The sequence below is a fragment of the Emys orbicularis genome, chromosome 2, assembly GCF_028017835.1.
Source record: "Emys orbicularis isolate rEmyOrb1 chromosome 2, rEmyOrb1.hap1, whole genome shotgun sequence".
In the NCBI taxonomy this organism is placed as follows: domain Eukaryota; kingdom Metazoa; phylum Chordata; order Testudines; family Emydidae; genus Emys; species Emys orbicularis.
In genome coordinates, this window is record NC_088684.1 from 547949 (window position 1) to 575931 (window position 27983).

General features: G+C 52.8%; 1 protein-coding gene across 2 annotated transcripts in view; it reads right to left on the reverse strand.

Moving 5' to 3' along the window:
* Window positions 1–16558: 16558 nt before the first annotated feature.
* PUF60 (poly(U) binding splicing factor 60) overlaps window positions 16559–27983 on the reverse strand; it is a 47211-nt gene continuing 35786 nt past the window's right edge. The window contains exons 1-8 of one of the 2 annotated variants that reach the window (XM_065398199.1): window positions 24272–24324; window positions 23786–23947; window positions 23085–23177; window positions 21787–22000; window positions 21117–21307; window positions 19350–19485; window positions 18241–18476; window positions 16559–16993 (exon numbers count right to left, since the gene is read on the reverse strand). In XM_065398199.1, coding sequence (XP_065254271.1) covers window positions 16694–16993; window positions 18241–18476; window positions 19350–19485; window positions 21117–21307; window positions 21787–22000; window positions 23085–23177; window positions 23786–23947; window positions 24272–24277 — 1338 coding nt within the window. In that variant the 5' untranslated portion in view covers window positions 24278–24324 and the 3' untranslated portion in view covers window positions 16559–16693. Of the gene's footprint in view, window positions 16994–18240; window positions 18477–19349; window positions 19486–21116; window positions 21308–21786; window positions 22001–23084; window positions 23178–23785; window positions 23948–24271; window positions 24325–27983 lie in introns of those variants that run through there. The other variant, XM_065398198.1, reaches the window with a different exon arrangement.

Sequence of the window (27983 nt, forward strand, 5' to 3'; positions counted from 1 at the left end):
CCCGCGAGATGGGTGTCCCAGTGGGACGATGCTGAACCGGCCCCGTGGAGGGCGCTGCCGCCCGGCGAGGAGCAAATGTCACCCGTGAATGCGGTAACACCGCCCCCCCCGCCCCGGCCCTCAGCCCGTCCGGAGCCGCGCCGGTCCCCTCCCCCCACCATGTCCCTCCCTTGCTCTCGCAGATTCCCACTGTCTCTCCCCCCCACACACCCCTCCCCATCTCCCCCCGACCCCTCCCTCTCCCCCATCTCCCTCCCGCCCCCCCGACACTTCCCGCTCCCCCCATCTCCCTCCCGCCCCCCATTCTTCCATCTCCCCCCCCACACACACCCCATCTCCCTCCTGCCCCCCGACCCTTCCCGCTCCCAGTCACCCTCCCGCTCCCCCGGCCCCTCCCTCTCCCCCCATCTCCCTCCCGATCCCCCATTCTTCCATCTCCCCCCACACACACACCCCATCTCCCTCCTGCCCCCCGACCCTTCCCGCTCCCAGTCACCCTCCCGCTCCCCCGGCCCCTCCCTCTCCCCCATCTCCCTCCCGATCCCCCATTCTTCCATCTCCCCCCACACTCCCCCCATCTCCCTCCTGCCCCCCGACCCTTCCTGCTCCCAGTCACCCTCCCCCTCCCCCCACTCCTCTCCCCATCTCCCTCCTGCCCCCCCGACCCTTCCCGCTCCCCCCATCTCCCTCCTGCCCCCCCGACCCTTCCCGCTCCCCCCATCTCCCCCCGACCCCCCATTCTTCCATCTCCCCCCCCACTCCTCCCCATCTCCCTCCTGCCCCCCCCGACCCTTCCCGCTCCCCCCATCTCCCTCCCGCCCCCCATTCTTCCATCTCCCCCCATCTCCCCCCGACCCCTCCCGCCATCTCCCTCCCGCCCCCCCGACACTTCCCGCTCCCCCCATCTCCCTCCCGCCCCCCATTCTTCCATCTCCCCCCCACACACACACCCCATCTCCCTCCTGCCCCCCGACCCTTCCCGCTCCAAGTCACCCTCCCACTCCCCCCATCTCCCTCCCGATCCCCCATTCTTCCATCTCCCCCCACACTCCCCCCATCTCCCTCCTGCCCCCCGACCCTTCCCGCTCCCAGTCACCCTCCCGCTCCCCCGGCCCCTCCCTCTCCCCCATCTCCCTCCCGATCCCCCATTCTTCCATCTCCCCCCACACTCCCCCCATCTCCCTCCTGCCCCCCGACCCTTCCTGCTCCCAGTCACCCTCCCCCTCCCCCCACTCCTCTCCCCATCTCCCTCCTGCCCCCCCGACCCTTCCCGCTCCCCCCATCTCCCTCCTGCCCCCCCGACCCTTCCCGCTCCCCCCATCTCCCCCCGACCCCCCATTCTTCCATCTCCCCCCCCACTCCTCCCCATCTCCCTCCTGCCCCCCCCGACCCTTCCCGCTCCCCCCATCTCCCTCCCGCCCCCCATTCTTCCATCTCCCCCCATCTCCCCCCGACCCCTCCCGCCATCTCCCTCCCGCCCCCCCGACACTTCCCGCTCCCCCCATCTCCCTCCCGCCCCCCATTCTTCCATCTCCCCCCCACACACACACCCCATCTCCCTCCTGCCCCCCGACCCTTCCCGCTCCAAGTCACCCTCCCACTCCCCCCATCTCCCTCCCGATCCCCCATTCTTCCATCTCCCCCCACACTCCCCCCATCTCCCTCCTGCCCCCCCGACCCTTCCTGCTCCCAGTCACCCTCCCTCCCCCCACTCCTCTCCCCATCTCCCTCCTGCCCCCCCCGACCCTTCCCGCTCCCCCCATCTCCCTCCCGCCCCCCATTCTTCCATCTCCCCCCATCTCCCCCCGACCCCTCCCGCCATCTCCCTCCCGCCCCCCCGACACTTCCCGCTCCCCCCATCTCCCTCCCGCCCCCCATTCTTCCATCTCCCCCCCCACACACACCCCATCTCCCTCCTGCCCCCCGACCCTTCCCTCTCCCCCATCTCCCTCCCGATCCCCCATTCTTCCATCTCCCTCCTGCCCCCCCGAACCTTCCCGTATCCAGTCACCCTCCCTCTCCCACATCTCCCTCCCGCTCCCCCATTCTTCCATCTCCCCCCCACACTCCCCTCCCCCATCTCCCTCCCGCCCCCCCGAACCTTCCCGCATCCAGTCACCCTCCCGCCCCCCCACATCTCCCTCCCGCCCCCCCATTCTTCCATCTCCCCCCCACACTCCCCTCCCCCATCTCCCTCCAGCCCCCCCGAACCTTCCCGCTCCCAGTCACCCTCCCTCTCCCCCACATCTCCCTCCTGCCCCCCCGACCCTTCCCGCTCCCAGTCACCCTCCCTCTCCCCCCCACTCCCCTCCCCATCTCCCTCCTGCCCCCCGACCCTTCCGGCTCCCAGTCACCCTCCCCCTCCCCCCCACTCTCCTCCCCATCGCCCACCTGCCCCCCCGACCCTTCCGGCTCCCAGTCACCCTCCCTCTCCCCCCCACTCCCCGCCTCATCTCCCTCCTGCCCCCCCATTCTTCCATCTCCCCCACACCCACCCCTCCCCCATCTCCCTCCTGCCCCCCCATTCTTCCATCTCCCCCACACCCACCCCTCCCCCATCTCCCTCCTGCCCCCCGACCCTTCCCGCTCCCAGTCACTCTCCCTCCCACCCCCCATTCTTCCATCTCCCCCCACACACCCCTCCCCCATCTCCCTCCTGCCCCCCCGACCCTTCCCTTCCCGCTCCCAGTCACTCTCCCTCCCACCCCCCATTCTTCCATCTCCCCCCACACACCCCTCCCCCATCTCCCTCCTGCCCCCCCGACCCTTCCCTTCCCGCTCTGTCACCCTCCCCATCTCCCTCCTGCTCCCCCGACCCCTCCCTCTCCCCCCATCTCCCTCCCGATCCCCCATTCTTCCATCTCCCCCCACACTCCCCCCCATCTCCCTCCTGCCCCCCCGACCCTTCCTGCTCCCAGTCACCCTCCCCCTCCCCCCACACTCCCCTCCCCCATCTCCCTCCTGCCCCCCCGACACTTCCCCCCATCTCCCTCCTGCCCCCCCGACCCTTCCTGCTCCCAGTCACCCTCCCCCTCCCCCCACACTCCCCTCCCCCATCTCCCTCCTGCCCCCCCGACACTTCCCACATCCAGTCACCCTCCCTCTCCCCCATCTCCCTCCCGCCCCCCCATTCTTCCATCTCCCCCCCACACTCCCCTCCCCCATCTCCCTCCAGCCCCCCCGAACCTTCCCGTATCCAGTCACCCTCCCTCTCCCCCACATCTCCCTCCTGCTCCCCCATTCTTCCATCTCCCCCCCATCTCCCTCCAGCCCCCCCGAACCTTCCCGCTCCCAGTCACCCTCCCTCTCCCCCACATCTCCCTCCTGCCCCCCCGACCCTTCCCGCTCCCAGTCACCCTCCCTCTCCCCGCCTCATCTCCCTCCTGCCCCCCCATTCTTCCATCTCCCCCACACACACCCCTCCCCCCGCCTCATCTCCCTCCTGCCCCCCCATTCTTCCATCTCCCCCACACACACCCCTCCCCCATCTCCCTCCTGCCCCCCCGACCCTTCCCGCTCCCAGTCACCCTCCCCCTCCCCCCCACTCCCCTCCCCATCGCCCACCTGCCCCCCCGACCCTTCCCGCTCCCAGTCACCCTCCCTCTCCCCGCCTCATCTCCCCCCTGCCCCCCCATTCTTCCATCTCCCCCACACACACCCCTCCCCCATCTCCCTCCTGCCCCCCGACCCTTCCCGCTCCCAGTCACTCTCCCTCCCACCCCCCATTCTTCCATCTCCCCCCACACACCCCTCCCCCATCTCCCTCCTGCCCCCCCGACCCTTCCCGCTCCGTCACCCTCCCTCTCCCCCCCACTCCCCTCCCCATCTCCCCCCAGCCCCCCCATTCTTCCATCTCCCCATCTCCCCCCAGCCCCCCCCCACTCCCCTCCCCCATCTCCCTCCTGCCCCCCCGACCCTTCCCACTCCCAGTCACCCTCCCTCCCCCCCACTCCCCTCCCCATCTCCCTCCCACCCCCCCATTCTTCCATCTCCCCCCCCACACACCCCTCCCCCATCTCCCTCCTGCCCCCCCGACACTTCCCGCTCCCAGTCACCCTCCCTCTCCCCCCCCATCTCCCTCCCACCCCCCCATTCTTCCATCTCCCTCCTACCCCCAGACCCTTCCCGCTCCTAGTCACCCTCCCTCTCAATCCCACCCCACCCTCCCCCTCTCCCTCCCACCCCCCCATTCTTCCATCTCCCTCCTACCCCCCGACCCTTCCCACTCCCAGTCACCCTCCCTCTCCCCCACATGCTCCCTTCACCCATCTACCGCCCTTCCTCCCACCCCCCCATTCTTCCATCTCCCTCCCCCCTCCACAGACCCACCCATCACCGTATCCCTCCCTCTCACCCTCCCCCACACAGACCCTTCCTTCCCCTGCCATCTCTCTCCTGCCCTCCACTGTATCCCTCCCTCTTACCCTCCCACACAGACTCCCCCCACCGTTCCCCTACCCCCACCATGTCCCCAGGGCCGGTGCAAGGAAGTTTCACGCCCTAGGCGAAACTTCCACCTTGTGCCCCCCCCCCGCAGCAGCTTCCCCCCCCCACCCTGAGGAGCCCCCCCCCCCCACGGCAGCTCCCCACCCCAGCTCACCTCTGCTCCGCCTCCTCCCCGAGAACGTCGCCCACGCTCTAATTTTCCTCCCCTCCCAGGCTTGCGGCGCCAAACAGCTGATTGGCGCCGCAAGCCTGGGAGGCGGGAGAAGTGGAGCAGCAACGGTGTGCTCGAGGAGGGGGCGTAGCAGAGGAGAGCTGGGGTTTAGAGCCCCGTGGCAGCTCCCCCTGGCCCGGGGAGCCGTGCGGCAGCTCCCCACCTCAGCTCACCTCTGCTCCCCCTCCTCCCCGAGCACGCCGCCCCCACTCTAATTCTCCTCCCCTCCCAGGCTTGCGGCGCCAAACAGCTGATTGGCGCTGCAAGCCTGGGAGGCAGGAGAAGTGGAGCGGCGACCGCGTGCTCAGGGAGGGGGCATAGGAACGATGTAAAAAAAAATTGGGGGGCACCGCTTTTTGGCACCCCCAAATCTTGGCGCCCAAGGCAACCGCCTAGTTTGCCTAAAGGGTAGCACCGGCCCTGCATGTCCCTCCCTTCGTCCTGCAAAGATTCCCCACTGTCTCCCCCCCACACCCCTCCATCTTCCTCCTACACACACACTCCCCTCCCCATCTCCCTCCTACCCCCCCCGACCTTTCCCGCTCCCAGTCACCCTTCCTCTCCCACACACCCTCCCTTCACTCATCTACCTCCCTTCCTCCCAACCCCCCATTCTTCCATCTCCCTCCCCCCTCCAGACCCACCTGTCACCGTATCCCTCCCTCTCACCCTCCACCACACACAGACCCTCCATTCCCTGCCATCTCCCTCCTGCCCTCCACTGTATCCCTCCCTCTTACCCTCCCACACAGACTCCCCCCACCATGTCCCTCCCCCTCCCCTACACCCAGAAGCTCTACCCCATCTCGCTCCTGCCCCCACAGAGACACTAAATTAATGCAAACAAAAAGGCCAAGTTGATACAACTCTAGGACTATGTTAAAATCATGCTTGGTAAAAACAGAAGATGTGGAACCAGAAATTAATGACCCAAAATGGCTGTACTGGCTGTTAGGCCTAATTAGTGGACAAAATAATAAAGGGATGGGTTATCCACCCATCACTCCCTTTTTGGGTCTTAAAGAGATTCGGGGGGGGGGAGGGGGAAGAGAGAAAGAGGAAAAACAGATGGAGGCTACTGAAGCAACTTCACCATCATTGCTGTCAGAGTTCCTTGCACTCCAGATCTTCTTTGTTCTAATCCTAGGAGATGATCCAACCAGACTGGGCCAGAGAGCGAGACCCAGATAACATCGCCACCACTACTGACTCCAGCTAACCCCAACCACCACCTGACATGAAATGGGATCGGACTTTAACAGCAGCAGCTACAGCAACAGTGCCTGCTCATCTCAACTCACCTCTTGTCTTTTCCCCAAAAGGACAGTTATCCTCTCTAATGCCATCTAAGAGCCTGTAAAATGGGGGGGGGGGGGGGAAGATCCTTCTAAAAATCTTTCTCCAGCTCAAGGGAAAGGCAACAAGAAATGTTAAAATGGAGGCCTTACTTAATACTTTACATTTCAAAGCCTTTAATTGCTTTTCCTTGTTTTCTGTATCTTTATGAAAATTCATGTTAACCCTTTATTAATGTGTTTGCGGCGGTACTAAGCAAGCTGTGGTGACTGTATACCAAACCTCATTGGAACAGTTTAATGTTGGACAGGGACTGGGTTAACACCTTTGGCCCATTTATTCCATCTAAATTAATACAAAACCCCTTCTGCCTTTGCCACCTCCAGCTTGATCCTGTGCCAACCTTGTCTCCACCCTAAACTTCTCATTCCGTCTTCCCCTCCCCCCGGAGCTTCTTCCCAATTCCACCCCTTCATCCCATTTTCAGTCTCCTTCGAGCCTATCTCAGTCTCCCTTCTGAGATTACCATCTGCATCAAAGTCCCCTTGCCCAGCCAGTCCTAATATCTCCCCAGCTTCCAAACTGTCTTCCCCTCTCATCTAGGTTCCTTATCCCAGTCTTTTCCCTCAGCCCCCCAGTCCAGCTCTTGTCCACTCTGCATTTCAGTGTTCCTCCTCCTCCATGCTGCCTGGGCACAGAACACAGTCTCCCTGCTGTCAGTTCTCATGCCAGTGGCTGCTGGAGCCTGGAGCAGCAATTGCAGAGAAGTCCTTATCAGCCCCGGTATCTCTGTTGGAGCAAAATCTTCAGAGAATTTAGCTGCAAAGCTCTAACAAGGCTATTGGGCATATGCAGACAGATTTTTTTCATAGGCTTGTACCTTGGCCAAATGTGGGCTGTTTTTCCCACAAGGAAGTAAAAGGCACATCCCCATCCCCAAGGCAAACCCTCTCTCAAATTTCAAGTTCCTTCTTCAAAACATGGAAGTGCTAGAGCTTCTCAACAAATCAGCTGCAAATCAGCTCCCCCCACAACCATCCTGGACCCACAGGGAGGCCCCCTCCTACCCCCAGGTCTGGGGGAGACAAAGTCCAGCCACAAGACTCCTCCTTTCCCCAACAGCAGCTGGGGGCAATGCAGCGTGAGCATCAACAGGGCCTCTGGAACTTTTGGACAGACCATTTTCTTAGGCGTTGATTTCTGACATTCTTTCCTCCATGCTAACTGATTCGTTCTTCAACTCCCTCCCTCTGCTTTCCATATCGCACATCCTTTTCCTAATTCCTAGTCTCATTACTCATCCCTGTTAGAACATAAGAACGGCCACACCAGGCCAGACCAAAGGTCCATCTAGCCCAGTATCCTGTCTTCTGACAATGGCCAATGCCAGGTGCCCCAGAGGGAATGAACAGAACAGGGAATCATCAAGTGATCCATCCCGTCGCCCACTCCCAGCTTCTGGCAGAGGCTGGGACACTTCAGAGCATGGTTTTGCATCCCTGCCCATCCTAGCTAATAGCCATTGATGGACCTATCCTCCATGAACTGATCTAGTTCTTTTTTGAACCCTGGTATAATCTTACCTTCACAGCTTCCTTTGGCAAAGAGTTTTGCAGGTTGACTGTGCCCTGTTTCCTTTATAGCAGGGGTTCTCAAACTATTGTACTGGTGGCCCCTTTCACATAGCAAGCCCCTGAGTGCGACCCCCCCCCTTGTAAATTAAAAACACTTTTATATATTTAACACCATTATAAATGCTGGAGGCAAAGTGGGGCTTGGGGTGGAGGTTGACAGCTTGCGACCCCCCATATAATAACCTCACAATCCCCTGAGGGGTCCCGACCCCCAGTTTGAGAACCCCTGCTTTACAGTCTCCCAGGGGGACTTTGTCAATGGCTTTTTTGGAAGTCTTAATAAATTGTCAGACAATTCTTCTTTAGCCACTATTTTGTCAACACACACAAATAATTCCAGTAGACTAGAGAGGCAGTTTTCCTTTGCAGAAGCCGTGCTGGTTAGTCTCTATCAAATCATGGTCATCAAGGTGATTTACAACTCTATTTTTAATTATCATTTCAACCAAATTAGCTGGGGCTGAAGTTATCCCTTCTGGTCTGCAATGGCCTGAAGCACTTCTGGATCCTTTCTAAGGTAAGTACATTTGCTATTTCGCAGTACAGGAGTTTATTTTAATATGAGATTGTTGTTGTGTTTACTCACCTACTTCATTCTTACGTTTCTTCATAATTCAAGGTTATTTCTCTGATGATACGAGAGACGTGTTACAGGCCCTACGAACTATGAGCTTGATTTGTTCATGTGCATGGACAAAGCCTTGAACCTTGTGGGTACTCTCAGAACACAAATAAATGTTATAGGCAAAGCATAAGGCCTCCCTAACAAACCCCACTTTGCCCCATACCATGGTTGGTGGAGTGAGCAAATGAGACATTTGCAAGGAGCAGGTGGAATTCACTTTTACAGTGGAATTCTTCAGGGTTGCAGCTTGTGGGAGTAGTATGAGCAACAAACTTGTCCCCTGCTTGGCAGTCTGCTGCACAAGGAGTCTTAGCTCCATCGTCCAGTTCGCACCCAGAAACTGGATGTGACACATACAGGCAGAAACTCCGAACAGTTCCACTTAAAATAAGGATCTCACAGTGGCACAAGCAGGACAAGGTTCTACACATTCTCCTCTAAGAAAGTGGCCTAATCTAGGGTGTGCTTGGTGGGGAACTGAGGCAGAGAAATAAGGCCCAAATCAACAAAGGCGCTTAGGCGTTGCAACACTGTGCATCACAGTGCCTAACTTCTAGGTTCCTAGAAAATCACAAGACCACCACCACGATTCATAAAGCCTGAGTTAGGCACCTAGGCTCCCTGCACAATGAATGGGGAGAGAAGGTGAGTCCAAGAGTTGTTATCAATGGTTCCCTGTCAAAGTAGGAGGGCGTATCTAAGTGGGATCCTGCAGTTGTCAGTCCTGGGTCCAGTATTATTAAAATTTTCATTAATGACTAGATAATGACATGGAGGATACGCTTATAAAATCAGCGGATGACACCAAGCTGGGAGGGGATGCAAGCAGGAGGACAGGATTAGAATTGAAAACGACCTTGAAAAATTAGAGAACTGTTCTGAAATCAACAAGTTGACATTCAAAAAAGACAAGTGTAAAGTACTACACTTAGGAAGGAAAAACCAAATGCATGACTACAAATGGGGAGTAATTGGCTAGATGATAGTACTGCTGAAAAGGATCTGGGGGTTATAGTGGATCAGAAATTTAATCTGAGTCAATAAAGTGATGCAGTTGCGAAAAAGGCTAATATACTGGGGTGTATTGACAGCAGTGTCGTATGTAAGACGTGGGAGGCAATTGCCCTGCTCTACTCGGCCCTGGTGAGGCCTCAGCTGGAGTCCTGTGTTCAGTTCTGGGCACCGCATTTTAAGAAAGATGTGAATAAATTGCAGAGACACCAGAGGAGAGCAACAAAAATGATAAAAGATTTAGAAAACCTGACCTATAAGGAAAGGTTAGAAAAACTGGGCTTCAGAAAAGACTGGGGGGGAGGGGGGCCCTGAAAACAGTCTCCAACTATGTTAAGGGCTGTTACAAACAGGACTGTGAGCAATTGTACTCCATGTCCACTGAAGGTAGGGCAAGAAGAAATGGGCTTAATTTGCAGCAAGGGAGATTTAGGTTAGATATTAGGAACCAACTTTCTAAGGGTGGTTAAGCTCTGGAATAGACTTCTAAAGGACATTGTGGAAACCCCATCACTGGAGGGTTTTTAAGCATAGGTTGGACAAACACCAGTCAGGGACGATCTAGGTTTAGTTGATCCTGCCTCAGCACAAGCAGCTGGACTTGATGACCTCTCAAGCCCTTTCAGCCCTATGATTCTATGATCATCTGAGTCACAGAGTCCAGAGAATTTCATCAAGTGGTTTCTACATCACGCCTGTAACTTCTGATTGATCTTTTTAAAAGATCCAATCTTGATTTAAAGTCTTTGGTGGAGAATCCACCACGTCCCTAGGCAAATTGTTCCAGTGGTTAATTACCTTCACTGTTAAAAACCTATGCCTTATTTCCAGTCTGAATTTGTCTAGCTTCAACTTCCAGCCACTGCATCTCATTCTGCCCTTGCTAGATCAGAGCCATATCACTAATCAGAAATCTAATGCTCTGTAGGTACTTTTAGACTGACAAAAATACAGAATGTAAAGGTGATAAACTAAACAGATAGAGCTTCTTTACTCTCTCTCTCACTATAAAGGCAGGTTTTCAAGACCTCAAAGCATCCCTGTGGCTCTTTTCTGAATCCTTTTCAATTTTTCAATATCCTTTTTGAAGTGTGGAGACCCAGTATTCCAGTAACAGTCTCACGAATAATGGATACAGAGGTAATAACACCTTCCAAGAATTGCATCAGCCCTCTTAGCCACAGCATTACACTAAGTACACGTTCAGTTTCTACCATTAACCCCAACTCTAAACCAGAGTCTCTACTTTCCAGTCCCCCATCTTATAGGCATGACATACATTCTTGGTTACTAGATGTATGATCTTCCATTTAGCTGTATTAAAGCAAATGATATTCAAGTGAGCCCAGCTTGCTGTATGATCCAGATTACTTAGTCAAACCTGTCCTCATTATTTATAGATTCATAGCTTTATTCATGGATTTTGAAGGCCAGAGGGGATCATTAGATCGAGTCTGACATCCTGTATAATACAGGCCAGAGAATTTCATATAATTACCCCTCTATTGAGCCCAATAACTTCTGAATAAGCATCTCTTCCGGAAAGGAATCTGGTCTTGATCTGAAGACAAGATGTGGAGAATCCATCACTTCCCCTGGTAGTTTAACCATAGGAACAATCACTGTTAAAAATGTGTGCCTTATTTTAATTGGAATTTGTCCAACTCTACCTTCCAGCCATTGGTTCTTGTTATGCCTGTCTCCGCTAGGTTAAAAAGCCCTTTAATACCCATGATTGTCAAGCAACCTGTCAATCTTCTTTGTGATAAGTTAAAGGGGTTGATCTCTTTAAGCCTCTCACTGTCCAGCATTTTCTTCAGTCCTCAAATTATTTTTGTGGCTCTTCCTTCTTCTTACTGTCTACTCCTTACTTGGTGTATCCATCCAAGGATCGCATTAGACTTTTTAGCCACAGCATCACACTGGGAGCTCATGTTCAGCTGCTTGTCCACTAGGACCCCATAATGCTTTTCAGCGGTTGCCTTTCATGATACAGTCCCCACTCTGTAGGTATGGCCTGCATTCTTTGCTCCTAGATGTGTAACTTTGCATTTGGTTGTATTAAACCACATTTTGTTTGAACAGGCTCAGCTTACCCCATGATTGAGATTGTTCTGTACGACTGCTCTGTCTGCATCATTTCTCACTCCACAAATCTCTATCACATAGATTACGAGTCAGAAGGGATCACTGTGATTGTCTCACCTCCTGTATAACACAGGACTCCCCTGAAATAACGCCAGAACATCGCTCCTGGAAAAACATCCAAACTTGATTTTAAAATCGTCAGTGATGGAGAATCCACTACAATACTTGGTGAGTTGTTCCAGTGGTTAATTACACTTAGTGTTAGACCTTATTTCTAATCTGAATTTGTTTAGCTTCAACTTCCAGCCATTGGATCTCATTATAGCTTTGTCTGCTAGACAGAAGAGCCAATTATCAAATATTTGTTCTTCATGTAGGTACTTACAGATTGTGATCAACTCGATCCTTAACTGTTTCCTTGTTAAACAAGACAGATTGAGCTGCCAGAGCCTACCACTACAAGGCATGTTTTTTTACTAATCCTTTAATCATTCTTTTGGCTCTTCTATGAACCCTCTCTAATTTATCAACATCTTTTGTGAACTGTGGACACCAGAAGTGGACAGCTGTCGCACCGGTGCCAAGTACAGAGGTTAAATAACCTCTCTGCTCCTGCTTATTGCAGTGTTGTTGGATATGGTCTCAGGATATGAGAGACATAGACCAATTTCATTTGGTGGAAGTGACAAGCTTTCGAGCTACACAGAGCTCCTCTTCCTATCTGGAGCAAGTTACCAGAGTGTCACAGCTACATATAAGGTGGGACAGATTGTTAAGAAAACCACTTGAAATGAAGTGGGCAATTAACAGCTCTGATGTCACTGTACAAAGGAGGGTTAGTAGATTACAAATTGGTGTAATGGGCCATAAAACCAGTGTCTCTGTTGAGCACATAATTTTTACTGTCTAGCAGCGTTATGAATTTAAGTTCCCAGGCTCATCTTTTGAAGGTGTTGCATGGGTTACCTTTGAGGATGAGGACTGGTAAGTCAGGATACGGAGTGATCCATTTGTGAAAGGTGTTCGCCCATGGGTGATGGGGTGTTTGTGTCTTACTTTTCTGTGTGAGTTCATCAAGACTGTAGTGATTATCTGATTTTAGCCACATATACCTCTACCCAGATATAACGCAGTCCTCAGGAGCCAAAAATCCCTACCACATTATCGGTGAAACCCCCTTATATCGGGGTAGCGGCGGTAGGGCTCCAGCAGTGATTTAAAGAGCACCGGGCTCCAGCTGCTGCGGGGAGCCCGGGCCCTTTCAATCGCCACCCGAGCCCCGCTGCTGCAGCTCTGGGGTAGCAGCGGCAGGGCTCCAGCGGTGATTTATAGGGCCTGGGGCTCCCCGCAACAACCGGAGCCCTGCGCCCTTTAAAGCGCTGCCCGAGCCCCGCTGCTGGAGCCCCAGGGTTACCGCGCTATATGCGAACCCATGTTATATCAGGTCGCATTATATCTGGGTAGAGGTGTAGTTGTTTTGGGGGCATCTGATGCAGTAGATGAGGTACACCACATTGTGGTAAGAATGTGTAGGATCCATGGATCTTGAATGGTGTGTTGGGGTTTTTGATCACTGTGGCTGTGGAGATATGTTTGCAACCTGGCCAAGCTCACCATCAGAAGCAAGCTTCCCATAGACCAGTACACACCAATTCTAAGTGGCACCAGACCCTGCCAGAACAGATGCAAAATCTGCAGATATATCTCCACTGCTATGATGATCAATACTCCCCACAACACACCTTCCATAATCCACGGGTCCTACACAGCCTATCACAACATGTGATGTGCCTCATCCAGTGCAAATGCGATATCTGACCAATCAGTCCCCTTCCTCAAAGGAAACCTGTACACCTTCAAGAGACGAACCTGGGAACTTAAATTCATAGTTCTCCTAGACACTAAAAATCATGGGTCAGACACTGGTTTATGGCTCATTACAACCATTAGTAATCTACTAACCCTAATCTAATCATCCACCTTGTCTCACTCTGACTCCCTTTATGGATTCAAGGATCGCATTAGCCCCTTTGGCCACAGCATCCCACTGGGAGCTCATGTTCAGCTGATTATCCACCATCACCCCCGAGTCCTTTTCAGAGTCCCTGCGTCCCGGGCTAGAGTCGCCCAGCCTGTAACTAGGGCGGACATTCTTTGTTCCTAGATGTGCACATTTACAGTTAGCCGTATTAAAATGCACATCGTTTGCTTGCACCCGTTTACCAAACAATCCAGCTCACCCTGTATCAGGGACCTGTCCCCTTCATTATTTACCACTCCCCCAGCTTTATGTCATCTGCGAATATTTACTTCTGGATGATTGCTAAAAATTTTGAATAGCGTTGGGCTAGAACCAATCACTAAACACACATCTGCTCCGTGATTCCCCACTGACAACTACTTTTAGAGATCCGCCAGCCAGTTTTTAATCCATTTAATGCAGTGGTTTTCAAACTGGTTTTGAGTACCCCAGGGGCACACGAACCGGGGGTATGCAAGAAAAAATCCTGGAGTGGCGGAGAAGTTTCCATAGGCGTAGTCTGATATCTATATATGGAGGGGCAGGGCCCTGCAGTCACCACTCTCTGGCCGCCCAACTCTGAAAGCAGTGCCGCCACCAGCAGCAGCGCAGAAAGTCAGAGCCGGGTGGCTGGAGAGCGGCGGCTGCTGGCCAGGGCGCTCATGTTTGTGGCGTGGGAGGACTTTTAATCCCACTCCCACCCGCTTCCCCAGTGTTTCTTAAATTTTTATCCTGCTCCTGCTATTATGGCAGCAGGTCCCGCGGGATCCCAGTCCTGCTGAAGGGCTCTAAAATTGTCCCAGCAATGACTGGACGTGCTGTTCTCAGCAGATGTCTCCCCACCAGCACCCACCCATTCCCTGCACCCCTGTGAAATGGGATGGGAAGCCCCCAACCCTCCCAAATCACCCATGCAGAGGCGTCAGAGTCCTCATGCACTCTTGCAAGGGGATAAGCAGCCCCTGCATCTCCTCTTCCCCACCTTTAATCCTCCACGCAAATGGCTGGAGAGCCCCTGCATCGTCATGCAAAGGGGATGGGACGCCTCGCCGCTCCACCATCCACAGGCACAGGCAGGGAGACCCCTTACTTCTGTGCTGCTGCTGGTGGTGGCGGTGCTGCCTTCAGATTAGAGCCCTGCACTGGGACTGGGATCCTGTGGGTCCCGGACAACCCGCTGCCAGAACAGCGGGAGCAGGATAAAAATTCAAGAAACAATGTGAGAGTGGGACAGGATTTTTTTAAAATGATCCTCCCGCACCACAAACCACACATTAGCACTCTTCCAGTCTTTGGGAATTTCTCCAGTGTTCCACGATTTATTTAAAATTAACTTGAGCAGGTCAAAGATCTCCTCAGCCAACTCTTTCAGGACACTTAGGCCTGCTGATTTACCACTCTAATTTTTGTGTCATCTGCAGACATTACCAGCAATGATTTTTATGTTTTCTTCCAGACCACTGACAGACGTATTAAACAGCACTGGGCCAGACAGATCCCTCAAGGCCGTCACTAGAAACACTCTCATTTACAATTACTTTTTGAGATCCAGTTAGCAACTTTTTGATCCATTTAATATGTTACTATCCATCATGTGCTGCACTGATTTAGTATAGTGTTATTTTTTAATCAGAATTAAGTCAAATGCTGTACAGATGTCTATTATGTGAACCAAACTGTAATCTTATAAAAAAAACATTATCTAGTTGATCTGACAAGACCTGTTTTCCATAAACCGTGTTGATTGGTATTAATTAGGCAGCCATTCCTAATTCATACCTGCTTTACCCCTGCATTTCCCCTGATAGTTCCAAGAGACCATAAGAAAACCCTCTGAAACACTCTTTTGGGTTCCTGAATCCAGCAGCTGGAGGAAGAACAAATCTAATGGTCGGATGTAGAAGCTAAACAAGTTGAAACTGGAAATAAGATGCCAATTTTTAGCAGTCAGGGTAATTAAGCACTGGAACAACTCACTTAGGATGTGAAAATCTCTATCTTCCTCAAATATCTGTCTAGCTTACCTCAGGAGCTGTGGCTGCATTATACACAGGGCAGCCAGATTATATCTGACCTTAGAATCTATGAACCTTCAATCCTTAGAGGGAAGAGCGATTAATTCCCTGCCTCACACACTAGTTAGACAGAGGCCAACTCTAGAGGACACATATGCACTGGCTTTCAGATTCTGCCCTCTGTACAGGACACGCTCAGTGGCTGTCCTTTCACGTAAGGAATGGGTGCCTCAATATAGTGCCTATGGACAGAAAGAAACTGAAAGAGAGACCACCACAGGGACAGATTTCTAAGATCCAATTTACCACATGTACATTGGAGGCTGCATGCACAAGGCAGTTGTACCAACACTGCACCTGTGAGAACTCAGGCCGTAGTCACTCCTCTCAAGCCAGCTGTGAAGCTTCCAACATGTCCTGCTTCTCATACCCCTCTTACCTTTGGGAGCAGCATGCGTAGGCACCTTTGTCACCATGCAGCTGTATGATCTCCATCGCCATAGTATTAGCGCAGCCTACAGATCAGCCTGCCCTGAACCCCACCGGATCACAAGTAACAGGACTGTACATTCGAATCCCAACTGACTTGTTTCTGGGCTCTGGCCTGGCTTCACAAGTTTGATATTTCCATTAACCTGAACTCATGAGGCCTGCGTAAAATGCAAGCAAGTTCCCAGGTGAGATGGTCGCCCCGCCATTGTTCACGTGGACAGCTGCAGCCGTGGATCTCACTGTGCCTGAGCACATGCTCTGGAGTGGGGCTACTCACGGAGGCGGAGGCGATGACCTGAGCATCTGCAGATTGCAAGCAGCTGATGTGGTGGCACTTACCCCACATCAAGGGCTTGGAGCCTGAGCTCAACCTGCAGCTGCTCAGCCTGCTCTGGAAGGAGCTCCTAGCATTACCCAAGCCACTGCCCATTCCTGGTAGCGTTGCAATAGTGCCTGAGGGCTCCAACCAGGGACCAACGTACGGTGCAAACACTTATTAAAAAGATGGTGCCTGCTCCATTCAAACAAGTAGTTGCCCACCTCTAAAGAAAACTGCAGCTCCTGGCCCCAGAGGGTGAAATGGAATTCTGACTCCGGCATTTCTGACCTCTGGCCCTTACTCTCTAAGGCCTGACAAGCTGTTGGCTGAGGAGACTGGGCCCATTCCAGACCCAACCAAGGTGGTGCTGGCCCTTTTAACACACACTCACGCACGCTGGCTTTTCTTCGCACTTTTATCCAAACTACATGTACATCACAGTAGAGAGCTGTGCTCACCCAGGAGCATTCCTTACACATGGCTAAAAAAACAGATGGGACACAGGGGGCAGGGGAGAAGTCTCTCTCAGGCAGAGTTCATGCTGACAGGTCACTGTTATCAAATCTCTCCTGGTCATACACCTCTGCCACCACCTTCCTGCCAGCAAACCAGCGCCCGTTCAGGGCCTGAATGGCTTTGTGAGTCTCCGAGGCCATAGAGAACTCTACAAAGATCTTGACAATGATCTCAGCGTCCTCCTCCTCGCCCTGCTTCTCTTGGTAGATGATGACCCTGTTCACTGCCCCAAACTTGCCGCACTCTTCTGTCACTTCTCCCTCCAGATCGTCATCAATGTCCTTTGGATCCACCATGTTGCGCAGCACCATCACAGTCGACTGCAGGAAGAGGAAGAAAAGAGAGAGGTGACTGAGCAGGTTCATGGGACCGCTGGGGTTAACCCTGCAACCATGGCACCTGCACATCACAGCAGCCATTTCAGTGCCAGGCCTGAGCAGGAAAAACTAACCTCCCAGGGCGTTCTGGAACCAATCTGTACTGGCACTGCCCAGGGGCCCCAGCAGCACACTCAACCCATGTTCAGTATAGCCCAGACATTATGGCTCTTCCACAGGCATCTCCAGCTCAACTGCTTAGGCCAGCAGCGTACCAGGAATTTGCCACTTGTTTTGTGTCCTGAAGATGTGGCTGGAGAGATGCTATTTTTAAGACTGTGTTTAAACCTTACAGAAATGGATTTATCAAACTGATTTCCCTCCTTTTACCTTCAACAGCATGACACATTTTGGTGGCAATTATTCTTCATGTTAGTTTTACCTTGGAACTTGCAGGAAAACAGCCAGCAATAGCAATGCTGCAGACGATCATGAAATGACAGATTCCTTAACACCACAGATCCAGTTTTATTTCCTCCCACTTCATCAATCATGGCCAATGACAAACCATGACGACGTGAATGACGGAGAAGAAGGCGAAATCTGGGGGCCAGGACATCAGTGACTATAATGTCCTAATAGACCAGGGGTCGGCAACGTTTGGCATGCGGCTCGCCAGGGTAAGCACCCTAGTGGGCCGGGCCAGTTTATTTACCTGCTGACGCGGCAGGTTCGGCCGATCGCGGCCCCCACTGGCCGCGGTTCGCCGTCCCAGGCCAAAGGGGGCGGCGTGAAGCCGCGGCCAGCACATCCCTCGCCCGCGCTGCTTCCCGCCGTCCCCACTGGCCCGGGATGGCGAACCGCGGCGAGTGGGGGCTGCGATCGGCCAAACCTGCCGTGTCAGCAGGTAAATAAACTGGCCCGGCCCACTAGGGTGCTTACCCTGGCGAGCCGCGTGCCAAACGTTGCCGATCCCTGTAATAGACCATCAGCATCTTTGGTCTAATGGCTGGACAGCACAGCAAAGAGTGAGCTCTCTCTGACCAAGGCACCTCACTACAGAGTTCCTCCTTTACAAGGCAGAGAGGGAAAAGCCATGCCCATAGCCTGCAGCAGGTGATGACTGGTCTTGTACCATACATTGTACTGCTGAGCTTTACAGAACTAAAAGACAGACCCAAGCCAGACTTGCGGCCTGTAGGCTACACTGTATCTCTGGGAATCTAGAATTAACTCAAGGTCATGCTCACCTCCTGTTTGCGAAGCAGTTTCTGCATCACCATGTGACGGGCACTGCTGCCGGATATGCTCATATGCTCCTGTTCACTCAGCATTTCAGGCCTCTCCGATTCCTGGAAGATCTCCTCCTCCTCCTTCTCCTTCTTAACTTCCAACAGAGCTAGTGTTGGGGGACTTGCTAGGATAGGGTTCACGACTCCCACCTGTGGAATAGTGACTGGAATGGGCGGTCGAGCGGGGGTCACACCTGCAGGTGAATACACAGATTGAAGGAGGAGGTAAATGGAGCCTCCCTCTAGGATTGGCACTCTGCCACATCAGGAAGAAAGCCAGCCAGTGACACCCAGCCTTATGGAATTAGGAGAAAGGTTTTAGTAACTGCAACACGAACCACAGAGAGCCTGACAACCAGGGCAAACAGCGACTCAGTACAGTAGATAGGGCAGGCTCTACCACCAGGTATGATGCGCACACGTGGGGAATCTGCCCATCCGAAGGGGAGACAGCGAGATGGGGCTGCATCTGTTTTGCATGTGGTAAGTGACCATTGTGGTGCTTTTGCTCAGGGCACCATGCAACCCTGCCAGCTCTGGGAGGCTTCGTGCCCTTACCGCACTCACCACATACTCGTGGAGAGGCCTGCGAGGCAATGCAAGGAGAAATCAGAATTCTCTGCAAACAATTCAGATTCAGTACGATTCAGTTTCAAACCCTTTAGTGGGGCTGGTGGCCTGTCTTTCCAGCGCAGGAAGGACTGAGGCCACACCCAAAAGTCTGCTTGTGCACCTCCTTCAGGGACGGTTTCATTTTTCCACGTACAAAACTCAACAAGTAACAAAGTTATGCCCCTGATCAAAGCAGCTGCAAGGAACCTGAAACCTTTTCCCTTGCATCTCTCCCCACTGCTCCAGGGTCAGCCACCGAGCCCACCTGCTTCCCACAGCTCTTCTCTTCAACTGAGTTGTCTCAGCTCTTTACAGGAATCACATGGGTCTGATAACAAAAAGGGGTAGCTGGCCCCAGGCTCCCTGGCTACACCTTCCAAGAAGGGATCCCAGCTGTGGGGACTGGTGCTATCTCGGAATAGTTGTGGAAATGACAGAATGAAGAGCAGACGCACCTGTAATGACTCCCGGTGCCTGTGCTGCCATTACGGCCTGCGGCAATGCCCCCAGAGGCTGAGCCAGTGTCAGCGCTGGGGACACCAGCCCAGGTGTTGCTAAAGTGCCAAGGACTGCAGCTCCTGCCACTGCTTCCTACAAGAGAAAAGCCAGAGTGTTAATTCTGCTTCAGAGAGTCATGCTCAGGGTGTGCTCTGCTCAGGTTTTTTCTTTTTACCTTTGTAGAGACTTACCAAATCGCCAGGGCATGGGGGCAAATGACCTGTAAAACTAGGAGGCCCAGCTCAGCCACTGGCCAGAGTGGCGAAATGTATGCAACTCCGCTTAATCGCACCGACACATGCCGAGGATTGCCCTGAACTCGCCTTTCCTGTAGACAGCCGCCACATACCAACCCCCTGAAAAGCAGGCACTCCCCCACACTTCACAGTTATCACCCAACGCCAATCGGCTCATGTGTAGGGCCCTGAATGACAGACATGCCAAGGGATCCCCAACCCAAAGTCTCCAGGATGGTTTTAGCGGGATGGAGTCAATTCCAGAGCAAAAAGCTTCCCCACTTCCTAGCCACCTCTTGCTCTTCTAAGGTGGCCCTAATTAGGCAATACTGTTTCAGAACAATCACACTAAATCAAAACAAATAAGCCTGTCTGTGTGTGACGAAGTGGGGGGTTTTCTTGTTTGTTTTCTCGTTTTCGGTGGGGTTTCAATGGTTTGCATGCGGAGGGGGTGGGACTCAGTTTCCCTGGGTGTTACTGGTTTAACGAGGTGAGGGGAGAGGGAGTTTGTTGTTACAGAGGACCGGAGAGGGAACGTGGGACCCCAGCCAATGGCCTGGAGGATGGATACCCCAGCGACCGGACCCAGAGACCCAGCTCAGGAATCGCAGCCGGTTCTGGCCAGTGGGAGGACAATGGCCTGGAGAGTGAGGAGCCAGTGACCTAACCAGCCAGTTCCAGCCAGAGGACAGAAGCGAGGAGAGGAGGCCCCGGTTTAGGACCCTGTTTACCTGGAGAGAAGACAATGGACAGAGGCGTGGCTTGGGGCCGGGGATCTCAGATGCCCAGCGGCGAGCAGGGGGGCTCTGGGCTGGAGAGGGGGAGCAGGCAGAGCCCACCTGGATGCAGGGAGACTGGGATGTGCTGGGCTGAGGGAGGCCAGGCCTGAGGCCCTGAGAGTTTCCTGTGCTGTGTTCAACTCTCAACAAATCCTCCTGTTTTATGCTGGCTGAGCGTCACTCCAGTCTAGAGAACAGGGTTGCATCAACCCCTTCGGGGGTGGAGGCCCCGGGGGTCCAGAGCGAGTGGACTCCCTGAGGGGGCCCACGGCAGAGACAGACGTGCTAAGGCTCAGAGAGGTGCGGCTCCAGGAGCTGGAGGGGCCTGACCCCGAGAGAGAGTGGACCCCCAAGAAGGGCTGTCTCACTGAAAGGGGCACCCCCCACGGACCGCACGGGGCCAAGAGTGGGCACGATCTGTGAGTCCGTGACACTGTGGTGTAAATCAGGCCTGTTTCTACACCTTGGCAGGTCAGACCCAAGCCTGGAGGGTGTAGCACAGACAACTACTCCTAGGCCAGTCTCCACATGAGGCCGGGAGAACTACTCTGTAGGGTACAACAAAGGCCACCTAGTCAGGAGCTCCCATAAGTCCTGCTGACTCAGTGCACTGGGCAATCTGTATCCCCGTGTTCAATAGGACTGCTGGACTCTACATAACGCACGCACTCACCCACCGCGTTTCAAGTCCTGCTGCTCTGTTTCTTACCTGAGCTGTTATCTTTGCTGTGGCAGCTGCTGCAGCCACAGCTGCTGCAGGGGGTAATCCTCCAGGCGTTGCAGGTGTTAGGAGAGGCATTGGGGGAGTGACAGCTTTGCCAACCCGGAGATATTGGCCACCCAGGTCAAAGAGGTTCATAGATGAGACAGCATCTTGTGAGGACTGTGCCTTCTCATACTCTGCAATGATAATTGGAACCCTGACAGAGTGCTCCTTAAAGATGGACATTTCAGGCTCCCAGGGAAAATGCCCCATTGCCTGCCTCCTAAACTTAGACCCCTTTCCCTGCACAACTTAGGTTTGTACTTCTAAGAACACAATGGTCTAGAGCGGCAGCCGTCAGTGTCCCTACCAACCACTCCCACACCTCTTAGATCACACACCCAATCCCTCTGATTATCCAGGATCTTCTCAAACATTCAGTGTAAAGGGAGATGGTTCTCTAGGTGCTAGCTGAACAAGAACACAGAATCCAGTTTCCAACTGAGAGCCAGGCAGCCCTCTGACATCAGGCCATGGGCTGCTCTCATTACCACTCTAACCCATAACTGAAAGCAGAAGCTTATTGCCACTGGAGGGAGCAGACATCCAATGATAGATCCAAATCCAATGATATTCCCACCCCACTCCATGACAGGTATCAGAGCAGCCAATTTACCAATGAAGCCATAGCCTTTGTGTTTCCCTGTTGTAGGGTCCCTGGCTAGCGTGCAGGACTTAATCTTCCCAAAGGCCTCAAACACACTCTTAATGTCGTCATCTGAGAGGTCCTGGTGAACAGATGCCACGTAGATGCGGTTGAAAGCCCGTGCCTCCTCTGCTAGCTGGTCTATGATTGGCTGTGCCTGTCCAATATTACTAGGCCTACCAACCTGTGGAGAGCAAAGCAAACACAAACACCTCTTTGAGTGCTCCAAGAGGCAGCACTGTGACTCACCCTAGACACAAGGACTGTAAATGCTAAGGAAGAGCAGTTGAACCCCACATAATACTTTCCATGGCACGGCAATTAGCACCACAGAGTCGCAATTAATTATCATGTCTGGGTTGTAGTCTCCAGTGACTCCGCAGGCCACCATGGGATATCAGGGTTACTGAGACAGCCCAGATACAGGATGTTTTCTGTTGCACTTGTTACTGAGCAAGCATATTTCAGACGTGTAGCTTCCCTCCCTTACTAGTGACTAGCTTCCAATGCTACAATTGACTAGCTGTCAATGCTACAGGCAGGGCACAATGCCTCCATACCATTCTCTGGAGCTCCCAAAAACCTGTAATCCATCAGGCGCTGCAACTGCCTGAAGAGGGACCTAAGAGGAAATGATTTTGGTGACAGACGTAAGGACACTGGGTTTTCAGAGACACCACAAACGGACGCCCCCCAAAGTCTCCCACACCTGTCAGGGAATCTCTTACTTGATGCCTGGAAATACATAGCTCAAGTCCCTTGTTCCTTTCAGTTTGTACTAACCCCTCCCCCCCTTCACGCAGAGGACTAGGTTACCCCAGAGCCTCATTTCCCTCCTAAGACACATACAAACAAGCCCCCTTTCTGCAGAGCCCAACAGGCACAACCAGGGTCAGCAGTCAATCACCTGCCCTCTCCTCAGGACCTGGCTGCTGCCCACCAGACTCCATATCTAGGCCACAAAGGGCTCCCATTCTGTGCATGGGGAGGAACAGAACAGAGTCCAACACCCCTCCCTCCTCCTTGTGTAGATTAACACTTTATGGGCTCTTCCCAAGGGTCAGAGGCAGGTGCCAAGAACCAGCCAGTTCTCAGTGAGTGGCCTCAGGTGGTGCATTGAAAAGAGGCCCACTGAGGAACAGATCTCCTAGGAACACAAATTTTCTTCTTCAGGCTCCTCTGACCATCTGAAAAGCCCCATCCCTGTAACACAAACAGCAGCATGAGCCAGACTCGCCTCCCACGTGACACAACCTGCTGTCACTCACCTTTATGTTTCTCCCACCCAGCATGACTGAGTTCATCTGCTCCAAGGCCAACTGAGCAGCTTCAGGCACCTCGTATTCCACAAAAGCAAAGCCCTAGGATAGAGGAGAAACCCTATTAAATTGTACCAATCTCTTCTTGCTGCAACCCTAGTGCTCGCATTCCCCACTCTGCCAACTAATGCAGCCTGTCTGTATCACACTGTGCCAGATCCCAACTGTTCAGCCAGAGAATCCCATCCTCAAAGCCTTTCCCAACAGCATGCTCATGCAGAGAGCAACAAGCTGAAGCATGAAAGCACCTGAACAGACTTGTAGCCACTTGCTTCCTGAGCTGCTTATATATAAATCAGGCCTTTTAGCAAGAAAGACCAGTGCATGCACACAAGGCAGGCTAACTGCTCAGCATTCCCCAAGCTCCATGCCCCACATCCCTACAATGGTCCCACGTGCAGCTGCTAGGTCACTGCTATGGCTTCTGGTGGCAGCGCAGGAGGCTATTACATTCAATCCTAAAAGCTCCGGCTCCGGATGCCTGCCCAGAACCCTCCGTGGAATACAATAGGGACCAGCACTTGGAGAACCACCTACTAAGACAGCTTGCTGTATACTGCAGACTAGGAGGGTAAAGGCTCCTCCTTCCCTGGATGCATGCAGGGTGACCTTAGAGAAAAGGAAACCACTCCTAGGGGCTGTTAACCAACCTTGTGTTTCATTGTAACAGAGTCCCAGGACATGTCAATGCTTTTGATAGGTCCAAATGGGGCAAAGGCCTGGCGGATGGTGTCCTCTCCCAGTTCGTAGTATATGGAGCCCACGTACACACGACACATGATGGCCAGCGCCCGCTGCCTCTGAGCTGCCATCTGTTTTGGAAAGAAGAACTGGCTGGTTAGCTTAGGGGGTAGTCACAGATACCAGGACAGCTCTCTCCCGTCCCACCCTCCCCAGGAGCTGTGACCCAACAGCAAGCAGCTCCTCACTGGCTGCAGCACAGCCTGGCACACTCTTAGTGGTAAAGAAGTCTTTGTCTGCTCAGTGCATGGACTGGTGGGGAGTGCATGGGCAGTAAGGCTCACTCCCAGGGGCACAGTCAAGTCTCTGATATGCTCTGCCACCTCAGCAGCCCTAACTCCAACCCACCCTGACAAGATCACATCTCTGGCAATGCCTGCAGCAGGGGGAAATACCTTCATTCTAAAACAGGTTCCCCTCCAGGCAGGGGAAATCCAGGCAGCAAGGGATCCAACATCAGGCACTAACAGCAATCCCTCCTGTCCTGCATGGCGCAGCAAAAGATCCAGTATTGGGCACCACGTGCTCTCATTTTCCCCTGCCCTGGGCATCAAGGGATCTAGTACTGGGAACCACCTCCTTCCCACTCCCTGGGCAGCAAGGGGTTTGGCATCAGCCTCCACCTCCTCCCCTCTCCCTCCCTTGACATTAAAGAAACTGGCACTGGGCACCAGCTGCACTGTACAGTTCAATAAAAACAAACAAAAATCCAGCAATTAAACAAAACCCTTCTCTTGGGGAAGTCTGTGGTGCTCACAGTTAGCATCTTCCATTGGTATTGGCACCTACAGTGGTACAGCCCCACAGACTCAGCCATTGTCTGTCTCAGTGCAGAGAAAGCCTCTGTGCTCTTTTCCTGAACCTGTCTGAAAGTCTGTTTGCAAGAGGAACCTGGTCGTTCCCCAGATGGTATCCCTAAAACCAGCTTCCTCCAAGCCACATGGCAGTTCTAAGAACTTCACCTAGGAAGGTGCTGCCTGCTAGGACACACTGGCCAAATCTGTGATCTTATCAGCATGCATTGGGACCAAGGCAGAAAGGAAAGCCCTGCAGAGGCAGCTCCCTATGATCAGCAATAGTGTATTTATTATAGCACACTGGAGACTTGTACAGGGCTACATTCTTATTCTGCCTGGAACAGCTGGAACGAATGCAAAGTGGTGAGGGCCCTACAAAGAGGGCAAAAGCAGCACTAATCTTAGTGCCTTCCTCCCCAACCCAATTCTACAGTACTCCACACCCAAGTAGGGAGCTCTGTGAACACTGACCCCCCAAGAAGGGCCTTGCTATAAGGCCATTACATGAAGGCCTAACGCAGGTGGAGAGCTCTGGCATAAGGGTGAGCACAATGAGCTCAAAGTTGTTCTGTGTCCTGTCTAGGGATGCCACAACTCAATGGTAACGAAGGGGTGGCCAGGGGGTCTCTCCTGCAACACAGTAATGGACAGAGCAGGCACGGACTGTGTCTGACGAGACAACTGCACACAATAGATGCCAAATGCATTTGAGCCGGTCACCATGACCAGGGAGGTAACTGTTTGCAGCTGAAAATACAGCCTCATTCGGGATTGATTCCTAGCACTTCAGGGAAGGAAGCACTATCATCGAACCAGGTTCTCACACCACACTCCTGCGCTTGTAGTTATATTAGACTAACTTGAACCCGGACTCATCAAACAAAGGAAACGAAGGTTTTGTTTTGCCTCTACACTGGGGCTGTGTTTTATGCTTTTAAATGAGATTTTAGGATAGCTCCAAAAGCCTGTGAGCCAGGTGAAAAGTGAGGCACAGTCACACCGTAGGGCAGCTAGGCAAGAATATCTCTAGTGCAGTCTCCCAATCCTCCCACCCTTGAGAAGCCAACATTCATTACTATCAGCTTCCCCTTCCTTCCACTGGTTGCATCAGGGGTTCCCAAACTGTATGCAGGCACAACCCCATTTTAATGTATTATTTCCTGCAGAGGTTCCCGACTGTGGGCTGTGACCCCATCAGCAGATGGCGTTGTGGTGATCCCTTGTGAACAGAGGATGCCAGTTTGCGTTTTTATATATTTACTTTTTATTTTTTACAGCTACCTTCACTTCCCCTCTAAAATTGGCCTTCTTCCTTGATTGTGGGACAGTGGCATTTTGGGGCTCTAGTAAGATGTTCTTCCTCCCAACTGATCTGGCTCATAACTGTTTTCAGCTTTGTGAAATTGGCCCTATTAAATGCACCAATCATCTATATTATGGTCTGGACTTTATTCTGCTTGCACATTATAAATGTGATCAAGCCATGATCACCTGTACTTAAGCTACCATTAATCTTTTTGTTCTGTGATCCGTTCCTCTCTCTCAGTTAGAACAAGGTCTCGTACAGCATCCCCTGTGTAGGCTGCAATATGTTCTGAGTTAGGGAACGGTCATCTAGAATGCTTAGAAATTCTAAGGATGTTTCTGTACTGGCAGCACAAGACCTCCACCATGTGTCACTCAAACTGAAGTCCCCCATGATCACACAGCTTTTATTTGTACACATTGTAATTAGGTGCATAAGGAAGCGGTCATCCTATTCCCTAGTGGGCTTTGGTGGTCTGTAGCAGACACCAACTAGTACCCCGCTTGTGCTTTATCTGTCTTCTTCCGAGTTATCAGCGACTCGCAAACAGCTAATGCCATTTTGGACATAGAATGCCCCTCCCCCTTCCCATTGATTGTAACATTCCAGTTGGGTGAACCAACCCACCAGGTTTCAGTAATACTAACTAGACCAAGTTTATGCTCATAAATGAGCAATTCCAGTTCCTCTTGTTTGTTACCCAGGCTCCTAGCATTGGTGTATAGGCAATTAGATAATTTCTTCTCTTCATGTTCTTTGGTTCCTTGATTAATTTTGTTCTCAACATCTTGATTTTGTGCTGAGTGCTCAGATCTTCCCTCATTCTAGTCTCCCCTTTTGCTATTACTTTAGTCCTCTTCTTACTACTCTAGCCAGCCTGAGGCCCATGCCCCAGGCATAGGGATTTTCCACACCTTTAAAGATGTGTACACAAAGGGGGCATTCTCTTCTCCTCCAATGATACCTGGCACAGAGACAAGACTGATAGTACTAGCCCTTTCCCAATGGCAGCAACCCTCACAGTGGGAAATCCACATTCTAAACCTTCTGCACAAGCAGGAGACTCCAGCAGCAGCAGGAGTGAAGTTCTGAGGAACCCATTTACACTCCTTTACGTTATCGATCTGGGCCACCAAGCTAGGGTTGAGCTGGACTATGATGGTAACAGGCACATGTGGAGTAGTAGTAGGAACCTGCAGTGCAGTGAGTTAAGGGAAAAGGCAGCATATTCTTGTGAATTTAGCGCAGGACCAGGTGCCAAGAATGTGCATGTGAATCCTGGTCCTGCCCCTCTGTAGCTGTGGGTTGGGCACGTGACCTTTCCGCTTCCCCATCTGTAAACAGAGGCTAAGGATTCCTCCCCAACCTCCAGGTGGGCAGTCAGTGTTTGTACGTATAGACAGTGCTGTTAGTTAGGAGCTACGGAGGATTATTATTAAGGACAAGTTAACATGCACCTTTTCAGGATGGAGCTCAAAATGAGGGAGGCGACATGCAAAGCACCACTGTTTTCATCTGCACTTTTGATGCAGTTATGCAAGGAAACTGCTTGTCTTGGTGAAGTGACCAGGTGAAACCTTGCTCGGTAACACTCCAGCAGGTAGAGGGCTGCTGGATAGGGAGCTTTGACTATGGTCAATAAGACGCTATAACAGGAGTCTCGGGCTGCACTTCCCTCACCTATGGGCCTTGTGGGTCCTGCCAGTGGAGACTGTCCTGTTCTTAAGGTATACTTGCGCTCCACACTCCCGACAGGCCTTGAGATAAAGCATTTGGCGGGGAAACAGGGATCTTAATGACATCGAGTTCACAACACCCCGTGATGGCTGATCCAGGGCAAAGCCTTGACTTCTAGCCTTTCTGTCCCTCCAACAGCAGGTGCTGGCTCCTGGCAGAGGGAGGCTTTTTTTTTTTTTTTTTTTAAACGTGATTTACAATACTAAGCCCATGATTAATCTTGAGGGCCCTGTTAACAAAGACATCCTCTATCATTATTACATGTTT